The sequence below is a fragment of the Cydia splendana genome, unplaced genomic scaffold, assembly GCF_910591565.1.
Source record: "Cydia splendana unplaced genomic scaffold, ilCydSple1.2 scaffold_121_ctg1, whole genome shotgun sequence".
NCBI lineage: Eukaryota > Metazoa > Arthropoda > Insecta > Lepidoptera > Tortricidae > Cydia > Cydia splendana.
This window is the reverse complement of record NW_026946845.1, coordinates 163,916-176,495: the sequence shown is the minus strand read 5'-3', so window position 1 is coordinate 176,495 and position 12,580 is coordinate 163,916. Positions and strand designations below refer to the sequence as shown.

The window sequence follows — 12,580 nt, the reverse complement described above, 5'->3', positions numbered from 1 at the left end:
TAACATAGATTGAAATTGAATTAATCTGAATATTAGTCGAATAAATTATCGATTAAATCTCGATTGAAAGTTGACAGGGGGCCATTTTTGTACGTAAAAATAATAGAAATGTCTTGCATGCAGATGGTAGCAAAACACTTTGTCATAAAAGTCGAGATGGGTGTCGATATATAGGTTTTAGGGAGTGCCGATTTCGAAAATAATGACCATTTTGGAATCCGAAATGGCGGCCATGCACTGTGTCATAAAAGTCGTCATGGATGTCGTTTTATACGTTTTAGGGGGCCCCAATTTTGAAAATGATGACCATTTTGGATTCCAAGATGGCGGCCATGCACTATGTCATAAAAGTCGTCATGGATGTCGTTTTATAGGTTTTAGGGGGCCCCGATTTAGAAAATGATGACCATTTTGAAATCCAAAATGGCGGCCATGCACTATGCCATAAAAGTCGTCATGGGTGTCGTTTTATAGGTTTTAGGGGGCGCAGATTTCGAAAATGATGACCATTTTGGATTCCAAGATGGCGGCCATGCACTATGTCATAAAAGTCGTCATGGATGTCGTTTTATAGGTTTTAGGGGGCGCAGATTTCGAAAATGATGACCATTTTGAAATCCAAAATGGCGGCCATGCACTATGTCATAAAAGTTGCCATGGGTGTCGTTTTATAGGTTTTGGGGGGCGCAGATTTAGAAAATGATAACCATTTTGGATTCCACTTTTATGACAAAATACGTAGCCACCATCTTGGATTATAAAATGATCATCGTTTTCGAATTCTGCACTCCCTAAAACCTATAAATCGACATCCGTGACGACGCAAGTTATCTTTATTTTCAGATCTAACAAATTGCTACAGAATACAAAGGACAAAAAAGAAGCGAGGAGGTAATGAAACAAGCAAAAATACAGATGATTCCTCGACGCAATTGGGTGATTCTTAAATTGTGTCCAGATTTTTTTTGTCATAAAAGTTTATATTTTTCACATATTACTCTCACAAGTTCCGTGACATTTCGACCTTGTAATTTTTTAAGTAAATGTTTTTGTTTATCTATGAGGATCTCACTAGAATAGTATAATCAAGGTATGTTTATATTTGATGAATGAAATAGTAACGCAAAAAAAAAATATATTTGTGTCTTATATTCCTGCCGAAGACTTTTATTTTACCTTTTCCTTCTACACAAGTTTGGCCAAGTAATAAGAATTTAGGGCTCTCAATTTTATTTTGACTTCTACAACAGTAAAGCTACGAGGCCATGTTTGGTATCGTTTTCGTATAAATTCGCAGTACCAAATTTAGTTAAGGTATCACATTGACACCATTCCGAAGTAAAAACATATAAACTTATTAAAATACTTTCTTTTAAACTCCTCTTCACGCTTAAACTGCTGAACAGTTTTAATTTAAATTTGGTACACATATATTTTGAGTCCCGAGACAGGATATAATAAGTTATCTCAAAAATCATCCTTTAAAGGTGTGAAATGAGGTGTAGGGGGGAATTCAGAATTGACTTCTTGAAGTTAATACTGTTTAAGTTTAGGTTTGAAGTCATGTTTTTTCATCATTTTTAACTAAATCAAAGATGTAGACCATCCCAAATTTCATATAAATCGGTTCAGCGGTTATTGATTTCCCGTACAAATTTCCACGCCACTTTTCACACCTTCAAAAGATGATTTTGGTTATAAGATCTATCCTATGTCCTGTTCCGGGACGCAAACTATTTCTATACCAAATTTCAACGAAATCGGTTCAGCGGTTAAGCGTCAAGAAGAGTTTCAAAAAACCGGCCAAGTGCGAGTCGGACTCGCGTATTAAGGGTTCCGTACATTAAGTCCGACTCGCGCTTGACTGCACATTTCTAATAGGTTTTCCTGTCGTCTATAGGTAAAGAACTATTTTGTGTATTCAGACGGATATACATACAGACGCACGAGTGATCCTATAAGGGTTCCGTTTTTTCCTTTTGAGGTACGGAACCCTAAAAAGATTTATTTTTATTTTGTGGAATGGTGTCAATGTGATATCTTAAATGGATTCAGCACCCCAGATTTATACGAAAACGATACCAAACACGGCCTAGCACCTTCACTGATATAGATATATCAAGATAAAATTGAGAGCCCTAAATAAACTTTCCAGAGCGGATATCTCAAAAACTATTCAACATATCGAAAAAATTGACTGAATAAACTTGTAACAAATTAAATTAACTTTCATTTTGTTAAGTGGCCATGTCGCTGAGATGCATAGTTTCCGAGATATAATCGAAAAACGGGAAAATGGGACCTTCAAAGCCCCCTCTCTCCCCCCCGCTCAAGGGCTACGGCCGGGGACTTTTGATATGTTCACCTCCTAACTTGTCAAACCGAGTTACGGAGTCAAAAATTGTGTTCCGAGCATTTCCCTCTACAACTTTTAGAGCATTCGTTGCCTGACCTAAGTAGCTTATTGAATTTCTTTAAAAACTTTTCTGTAAAAAGTTGACGGGTGTTGGGTGTTTATATGGTTTCGGTCGATTATTATCATTTGCATTGCCCATGATGACTTACTAGAATTACGAGCACACGAGACACTAATAGTAGTTTGACAAACCTTGGTTTTCAAGAGGTATTTTATATTGACATTTGCTGTCACAAATTTGCTGTCAGATTTAGTCGCAAACCGCACGCAAAGTGCACACAAATGTGTCGACACCTTGTTACGGAAAAGTGTAGACACGGCGACGACACTTTGTTTCGAAACAATTCTAGACACATTGTGTGGACTCTGTTACGACACATCTGACATTTTGTTACCACTTTGTGATTCTGCGACTGGAATGGTTATATGGGTAGACCGGACAGTAGAAGAATTAAATCATCGCTCCGATGAATTAGAAAAATTAGAATTAAAATTGAAAAACTTAAATAATAGAGACGAACTGTCAAGTAAAGCGTTACAGGAATACATAGCCTTTATGAATAATGTTCTAGAACCGGGGAGCGGCTACACTCTGCGTATGGACTCGCCGCGGCCACCGACCCGGCCTGCCGCGCCGGACTCGCCCGCGCTGCGCGCCGCCCTGGCCGCGCCGGGCTCGCCCGCGCTGCGCGCCGCCCTGGCCGCGCCGGGCTCGCCCGCGCTGCGCGCCGCCCTGGCCGCGCCGGGCTCGCCCGCGCTGCGCGCCGCCCTGGCCGCGCCGGGCTCGCCCGCGCTGCGCGCCGCCCTGGCCGCGCCGGGCTCGCCCGCGCTGCGCGCCGCCCTGGCCGCGCCGGGCTCGCCCGCGCTGCGCGCCGCCCTGGCCGCGCCGGGCTCGCCCGCGCTGCGCGCCGCCCTGGCCGCGCCGGGCTCGCCCGCGCTGCGCGCGCTGTTCGCGTCACGCGCCGCCCGCGCGCCCGAGCTGCGCGGCGACGCCCCCGCCTCCGGCCTTGGGGACCCGGCGCCCCTGCCGCCATCGTCACCACCGAGCCTCGTCGAGCAGGTTCCATCGGGGCCGGGCCTCGCCGAGCCGACTCCATCGCTGCCGTGCCTAGTCGAGCCGGCTCCTTCACCGCCGAGCCTCGTCAAGCTGGCTCTATCGCTGCTGACCTATGTCGAGCCTGCTCCATTACCACCGAGCCCTGTCGAGCCAGCTCCATCAGCGTATCGTCCTGTCTTGGCAGCTCCATCGCCGCCTCGCCCTGTCTCGCCAGCTCCATCGCCGCCTCGCCCTGTCTCGCCAGCGCCATCACCGCCTGGCCTCCCCTCGCCAGCACCCCCGCCGCCTCGCTTCGGGCCGTGCTGTACTCGGACGAGGTGGGCGCCGGCCTCGGCGTGCTGCTGGCGCAGCGCTTGTCGCAGGGCGTCATCAACGACTGTCACCCGGGAGCCTCTGTCGATCGTCTGATCGAATGTATTTCTGCGGGCGAGTTTGACCGCGACTCGACGCTTGTAGTTTTATTAGGGAATAGTGTAGACTGTACTAAGCGAGATATCTTAAAATTATCCGCTACGCTGTCGGCGATTGACCGGGGAGGGGTTGCTAAAATAATTATCTGTGCGCTCCCTTATAGAATGTCGAGCAAGGTCAATAAGAGGGTATTTCATTACAAATATTACAATGCTTTATTGTATAATCTTTCCTTGTACAGTAGTACGATTTCGTATTTTGATACGAATAAATTTATAGAAGATTTTGTTATGCCCCATAAAAGAACCTACCTACCGAGAAGATGTATAGTAGAGTGTGCTAACCTGTTAGCATATAATATTGAAGACCCCGTCGTGGCTAGCACGGCGTCTAATAGCCTTAAGTCGCGTAGTATTTTACGCCTTGGTAGCGTAAGGTTTGAGATGGAGCCGCCTGGTGATTTGAATTTAAGGCCGTTCCCGTACCCAAATGAAATCTACAATCGAGCCTCCCCTCACGCCACCCATCCCGCCCCTAGATACAATGACGATACAACAGCGCCACGCAAGAAGTAGCGACTTAAATGAACTAACAGGACACTGATTTGTAAAACGTATTACTAAATACTGAAAAAAAGCATGCTGCATCTCATAGATGGCGTTAAAGTTAAATTGGAAAAATAAATGAAACATAGTGCAAATTAAATATTCATTTTAATGAAGTCAACTCTTATTTCAATAATATTTAATTATGAGGGTGTAAATACAGTTTATATTTAAACAAATTAATGACTGCAAGTTTTCTATAATATCATTATTTATTAGGTATACTGTGCAGGTATATCATCGATATTTATTAAAAAAAAACCGGGCAAGTGCGAGTCGGACTCGCGCACGAAGGGTTCCGTACCATAATGCAAAAAAAAAAAACAAAAAAAAAGCAAAAAAAAAAACGGTCACCCATCCAAATACTGACCACTCCCGACGTTGCTTAACTTTGGTCAAAAATCACGTTTGTTGTATGGGAGCCCCATTTAAATCTTTATTTTATTCTGTTTTTAGTATTTGTTGTTATAGCGGCAACAGAAATACATCATCTGTGAAAATTTCAACTGTCTAGCTATCACGGTTCGTGAGATACAGCCTGGTGACAGACGGACGGACGGACGGACGGACGGACGGACAGCGAAGTCTTAGTAATAGGGTCCCGTTTTACTCTTTGGGTACGGAACCCTAATTAGGGCATACCGGTACAAGTGCGAAAAATAGGTAATTCGCACATGTATCATACAACGTTTTACAGTACATAATATGGCCCTTTAAATTTTCGACATAGTTACGTAATGTGCTAATTATCGCACTAATGCGGTAAAGTAGCACCATATTGTAATAGTACTTACCTACATTACGTTTACAAGTGCGGCAAATAGGAAAATCGAAACGAGTGGCGATAAATTCGAACACGACCGAAGGGAGTGTTTTGAATCGACACGAGTTGCGAATTACCTATTGGCACATGTATCGTACAACGTTTTACAGTACCTACAGTCCTACATACTAGGGTTTGCTCCCGGGAAATACCGGTACCGAAAGTACCGGGAATTCCCGGGATTTAGAGCCAAGCAAAGAACCGGGATTTCAAAATTAAAGTCCCGGTACTTTCGGGATTTTCGGGACTAATATTTCCGGTACAATATTTGACTGGGTTTACTAATATGTGGCCGAAAATTGTATGGCAAATTATCACTACCCAAACTATTTTTCCCATAGTATAATTTGGCAAAACTATCAGATGGCAGACCAATGTTTCGCATATATAACATGTCGCAAATGATTATTTACAAAATTATCGTATGGCAAAATATTTAGTTGGTCATGTTTCAAAATGTCTTTTATTGTTATGTCGAATGTATTGATAGGCATAAATTATTTTTCGCCTAATATTGTGAATAACGTACCTATCCCTGGGAGCAGTTTCGTTTTTAGGGTCATAAAAAAAATAACCCTAACCTACCTATCTCTGGGAGCAGTCTCGTTTTACGGGTCATAAAAAAAAATAACACTAACCTACCTATCTCTGGGAGCAGATTCGTTTTTAGGGTCACCAAAAAAAAAATAACCCTAACCTACCTATCTCTGGGAGCAGATTCGTTTTTAGGGTCATCAAAAAAAAAATAACCCTAACCTACCTATCTCTGGGAGCAGATTCGTTTTTAGGGTCAACAAAAAAAAACCCTAACCGACCTATCTCTGGGAGCAGTTTCGTATTTAGGGTCATCAAAAAAAAACCCTAACCTACCTATCTCTGGGAGCAGTTTCGTTTTACGGGTCATAAAAAAAATAACCATAACCTACCTATCTCTGGGAGCAATTTCGTTTTTAGGGTCTTAAAAAAAAAACCATAACCTACCTATCTCTGGGAGCAGTTTCGTTTTACGGGTCATAAAAAAAATGCTAAATATAATTGTGATCCAATAAAAAGTATGCGAAATTTCAATTTGGGCAAACGTTATTTAACAATAAATAGTTAGGTATAATAAAACATTTGCTTAGTAACTATTTTTCTAAATGAATCGTGGTAAAATGAACATCTGCTAAATAAAATTGTGTTCAAATAAAAATTACGCTAAATAATAATATGCTAAGTATTGGTTTGCCAACTAAAAGTACTGCAATAAGTTGGTTGGGAAGTGAAATTAGGCGAAAAATATTTCGGCGAGATGGCAGTACACCATTTGACTGTTTTCTGTTACTTAGCATGAAATATCATGTTTTTTAAAGAAATACATTATATAAATCCATTGCTGACGCTAATACTTTTACGACTGACCATATATTAAAGCAAAACAAAAATAGTCAATGGGTTTGACAATGCCAACAAAATAAAATAGCTTATTTTGAAACTATACGAGTGTTTCTACGATAAATAATTTTATACGAATAATTAGTTAGTTGTATACTAAATACGAGCAAAAACTAGAGAGAATTGTGTTATTAATAAAATATTTCTTTTAATTCGAATACGGTATAAGAAACTCTTATTGATAATCTGAATGACATTTTAAAATGAATTAAAATATGATAGTGACATGTCCTCTCCTTGGTAAATTCTTAATTCTGGCTGCAACAACTTCTTGATCCTTCCTATTGATAATTTTATTACCATTTTTACCTACTCACATGAGTCACATGCAATTTTGCACATTTATTCAAGCCCCTTATCTTGTCTAGAATACAAAATTTCGTAAACGTAGCTCTAACAGTTATTCATAAATTAACGTTTTAAAACCGGCATTTTTGTGACTGACTGACTAATAGATCAAAAACCTAACCCACTTCGAGCTGACCTAGAAACTTGAAATTTGGCACTAAGGAATGCAAATCGGTTATTTTTTGTATGGAAATAACCGCGGTTTCGGTTAATAACCGATTATTTCCATACAAAAAATAACTGATTTACATTCCCTATTTGGCACCAAGGTAGACTATTAGGAGTTTATAGAGGGAACAATCTAAAAAATGAAAATTATTGATAATTTGATGAAGAAAAACATATATACTTATCGATAATAGATGACTAATTTTCATTTATGGTATCAATCGATCAGGTTTGTCTTTAGGATCAAAAGTCTATATGGGATCCATTGCATTAAAGGAATACAAAAGTCAGAAATGATAGTCAAAGTCCGACAGTCGTACTTCACTCGCGAAACGCCCCGAACAAAACGATATGTGACCGTGACGTCAAGGTCACAAAGAGTCCATCTTGAAGTATGAACAAAACAAGAAAATTGCGATTTTGTCGGTGAAATATTGCGTTTATGTATATAGTTTCCATACAATCTTTTATTGGATAAAATGCGAGGAATCGAATCGAATGGTAACTAACTGCGACAATTCTTCGACCGACGGTTTTGTCAGGAAGCTCTTCTTCCACATTGAACGATATTTGTAACTGAAAATAAAATATATTGTATGTGTTAGCATTTACAATTTGTCACATCATGTACAGTCGACGTCAAAGATATGTACCTATTGCAGCATACTCCTTTGTAATAAGGCATCATCCATTAATTACATCACACGAATTTCTAGGTTTTTTGACCCCTCCCCCCTCCTTGTCACACTTGGTCACATTTTGCAAACCCCTCCCCACCTGGTGTGACGTCACATTTTAGGCAATCTTGTTTTCAACGAAATCGGCAATAGGTACTAACTCGGCATAATTTTTTTAATAAAAAAATATTTTAGGTAAAAGAAATATTACTACTTAAGTAATTTTATAACACAAAACCAATTAGGAACGAAAATTACTTCTTAAAACACATTAAAAAATATAAATTAATTTTCGGTTACTGATGAAGTTAAAGTGACGTCACAATGTTAGTGACTCCCCCTCCCCCATGTCACAACATGTCACATTTTCTTGACCCCTCCCTCCCCCTAAACGTGTGACGTAATTAATGGATGACCCCTAAGGTGAAAAATGTATACATATATTTGACGTCGACTGTACATATAAAGCACCGGTGGTAAAGAACCAACGAGAGAAATAAAAGTAAGACCCTGTATAATGACTACGAATCGTGTGATAAATCAATTTACGATGGAATTCTGGCACACGAAGTTGAAACAATGTTATTCTAGCTAGGTAGTTAGTACAAAAGGTAAAATTGTTCTCTGCTCTACAATCAATAAGCATAATTAGCATGAATCACCTACCTCATGGGTATCTTCTTCCTCTAATATACTAGGAACCCGATAAGTGTCATCCACCTGTGCAATGCGTGGGTTCAAAATGTTTGAGCCGGTCGCCTCACTGTCAAAACCAAAATTAAATAAATGTATGATGTTTTACAGCACATATGGACTTTACCGCACTAGTGCGATAATGCACACACACATTACGTAACTATGTCAAATATTTAAAGGGCTAGTAGTAGTAGTAGTAAACTCTTTATTGTACAAAAAGACATATTAAAAATAACATACAATTAGCAAGAAGTACAAAGGCGAACTTATCCCTTTGAGGGATCTCTTCCAGTTAACCTATAGGGCTATATGTACTGTAAAACGTTGTACGATACATGTGAGAATAGGTAATACGCAACTCATGTCAACTATTTTTCGCACTATTTTTTATCATCAAGTGATGATGAACAATAACAGCCACATTTTGCCTCTCATTAAGCATCCGGACAAATCTGTCGGTCGAAGAATTGTAGCAGCCAGTCATTTCTTTACAACATCACTCAATTTATAAATTAGTCCATTACTATTTCATAAATTGATCATGGACCCGCAAAACGCAGCATTCCAGAAATGCAGTTATTTCGAAAAGTGAGACAGACTAATTTCAAAATTTTTATGTAGGTACCTATATTATAACAAGTGATGACAATGGAGAAAACTACTTGAAAGTAAATAAACCATTGTGCTGGTTACAGGTACAGTCGGCGTCAAATACTTTGTAGCAACAAAGTAGCCAAATAGTAACATCTAGCAAGTAACATAATAAAATTGCGGTTTATGACGTAAGTATTAAAAAAACTGCTTACTAGATCTCGTTCAAACCAATTTTCGGTGGAAGTTTGCATGGTAATGTACATCATATATATTTTTTTTTGTTTTATCATTCTCTTATTTTATAAGTTAAAGGACACACATTTTACCACTTTGGAGGTGGTCTCTCGCGCAAACTATTGAGTTTAGAAAAAAATGATATCAAAAACCTCAATATATTTTTTGAAGACCTATCCATAAATACCCCACACGTATGGGATTGATGCAAAAAAAAATGTTGAGTTTCAGTTATAAGTATGGGGAACCCCCAAAATGTATTGTTTTTTTCTATTTTTGTTGGAAAATCCAAGTTTCAACAGTACCTATAGTTCTTATAGTTTCAGAAAAAAGTGGCTGTATATACGGACGGACAGACAGACAGACATGACGAATCCTTAAGGGTTCCGTTTTTTGCCATTTGGCTACAGAACCCTAAAAATGCTCTATCACAGGTAAATGAGAAATTGAAAATGGAAATAATTGCCCAAGATTATTAGTTTTATTAAAATAAAAAATCGGTCAACACGCTCAAGAAAAGGAAATCATTTACTATTGTGTAGGGTAGGTATAATATAAAATAACTACCAGTTCATTAAAAAATACGTAAAAGAATAACGAAAGTACGGACAATCGGTAAATCCCGGGATTTTAATTTCCGGGACTTACTCAGGCAACCCTATTACATTCTATCAGTGTACATTTTTAGGGTTCCGTACCCAAAGGGTAAAAACGGGACCCTATTACTAAGACTTCGCTGTCCGTCCGTCCGTCTGTCCGTCTGTCATCAGGCTGTATCTCATGAACCGTGGTAGCTAGACAGTTTAAAATTTCACAGATGATTGAATTTCTATCGCCGCTATAACAACAAATACTAAAAACAGAATAAAATAAATAGTTATGCAACAAACGTGATTTTTGCCGTTTTTTGCATAATGGTACGGAACCCTGCGTGTGCGAATCCAACTTGCACTTGGCCGGTTTTTTTAAATTAAGTACCTCTTGGAGAATATCAAATAACTGATGAGGGCAATGTATTTCGTACGATATTATTGATTGGCGACATTTTATTTAGTTTTCGGCGAACATTTGCTAAGTAGGTAGTACTAATACTACTAATAGCCATCTAGGAAAATAAGTACAAAATATGTCCAAATAATTGAGAATATCAATTCAATTCATAAAAAGATATAAGCATCTGCACTGATAGGAAAACAGTAGGTATCTAAATCTAACTAAGGTCTTTTCGTACGCCGCCGCTGTGAGTACTTGAGTAGGTAGGTATTTGTGGCGTTATCTATGAAAAGGGACCTTATTGTCGATGGCGCTTCCGCCATTATTAACGATGCTCTGATATAAATACCACGCCGTGCGACGCAGTGCGTCGTAAGCGCCATAGACAATAAGGTCCCTTTTCATAGATAATGCCACAATTAGAATTAGAACTTACTCGTTACTTTGAATGTCAGTGGTTGATGAAATCGGAGATTCCATTTCCATATTTTGCAGTCTGTAAATAAAGATAAATTGTAGTAGTGTATTGTGTTACGTAGGTAGGGCTAAAAAGCACAAGTCAAATAATTATACTCACTCGATGTAGTCTAAAGATATAGTATCATGTTCGGCTGTGAAATTATCCAATTTTCTTCTTTTCCTAGAAAGACAAAAAAGTAAAAAGTTTAGACGCATGACAAATCACGAGCTGAGGTTCGAACCCTCGATAGGTGGATGGATTGCTAAAAGAACGCTTTATGCGTCTAATTGTGTGCGTTACATGTATCACTGTGTGCTCGTATTTGTAGGAAGGCCCACTACACCGCAACCGCGTAACTACGACCAACTACGACTCACGGAGACGCACACATAGACGGCAATGTTTTCTGTCTTTGCCGTGCAAGGCAACGGCGCTAGTGCCGCGTGGTGTAAACTTCGTCGCGAATCGCGATATCCTTTTAAGCCATTTAGATGATGACAATGTTTACCGGTAGATGGAGCGATTATTAATTTTTAGAATGTTTCAAGTTATATGGATTACTAATTAGTACGATCAAGTATATATTAAATTAAGTAATAATTACGTATTTCACTGTGTAATAAATATACATTTTTATTTACGTTAGTTCCATTGTTTGTTGGAATCTTCCGAGTTGTCTTTTTCGAGATGTCTTCTTTTTATTCAATTGCTTGTTACCCATTATAACTTAAAGGTTTTGGTGCACACGGTATATCACTAGGACACACAACACAGCACAGTTTTTATAAGTAAATCTTATATTTGTTTTGGGGACACCTAGTACAGGTCCGTCTGGCACGAGCGCTCAGCCATCACTGTCTCATTTCGAAAGACGGACGGAGATAGAGCATGCAGGCCGGAGTCGGTATTTTGTTACGATAGAATTAGTTGATGTTTATTTATTTTAAAAATATTGCCTCTAATTATCGTTTTTCTAAAGCTGTCAAATTACTGTTATACTTATGATTGATTTTTCTCCTTTTTTTGTTTCATAGTGTCACATAGTAAAGAAACGAGTAAAGTTGGAGTAAAAATTCGAATTGGAGGTTACTTTGGGAATAAATTGTATCGAGCGAAGTGTTATGAATCGTGTATCGAAAGCTGTGTTATTAAAGATAATATAATCAAGAATTATATTTATTTTTCCCACGTCTACAAATATCACCGTTTCTTAGAAAAATAGGATAATTATTGGGGTATTTTTACATTTCTGGCTCAGGGAACGGCCTTAAACTAACCGCTACGACAACGTGTGCACCAGCCGGCTCCGTTCCTATTGATCACTGCGATATTAGTATGTTTGGTAAAACCAATTTATTAAACTTAGTTCATCAAAATATCCAAGGATTTACCTGTAAGGAACACGAAATTGATTTGTTTATACAGTACTCGAATATTGACATCCTCTGTATAACTGAGCACTGGCTTAAAGGTCATGAATTTATGTTTAATTTCAATAATCATAGTATAGTATGTTCATTTTTTAGGAGATCTTGCAATCGCGGCGGGTCATTGATAATGGTTAAACATAATTTAAAAAGTAAGGAGCGTAGAGACATTGTTGACATGTCTGTGGAACGCCTTATAGAACTTTCTTGTGTTGAATTGGAATTTGGAACAATTTA

The 12,580-nt window shown here is 39.0% G+C and overlaps 2 protein-coding genes across 2 annotated transcripts; one reads left to right on the top strand and one right to left on the bottom strand.

The window, feature by feature from the left end:
• Positions 1-2,834: 2,834 nt before the first annotated feature.
• On the top strand, positions 2,835-3,881 carry LOC134805486 (uncharacterized). Its single transcript, XM_063778781.1, has one exon. The coding sequence runs from the start codon at positions 2,835-2,837 to the stop codon at positions 3,879-3,881; it is 1,047 nt and encodes a 348-aa protein (XP_063634851.1).
• A 3,481-nt stretch (positions 3,882-7,362) lies between these two features.
• LOC134805488 (uncharacterized) lies at positions 7,363-11,758 on the bottom strand. Its single transcript, XM_063778783.1, has 5 exons — positions 11,558-11,758; positions 11,034-11,096; positions 10,893-10,952; positions 8,606-8,702; positions 7,363-7,838 (listed from the first exon to the last, which is right to left on the bottom strand). Exons 1-5 carry the CDS (start codon positions 11,635-11,637, stop codon positions 7,584-7,586), a joined length of 555 nt encoding a protein of 184 aa, XP_063634853.1. The 5' UTR covers positions 11,638-11,758; the 3' UTR covers positions 7,363-7,583.
• Between the last annotated feature and the right edge of the window lie 822 nt (positions 11,759-12,580).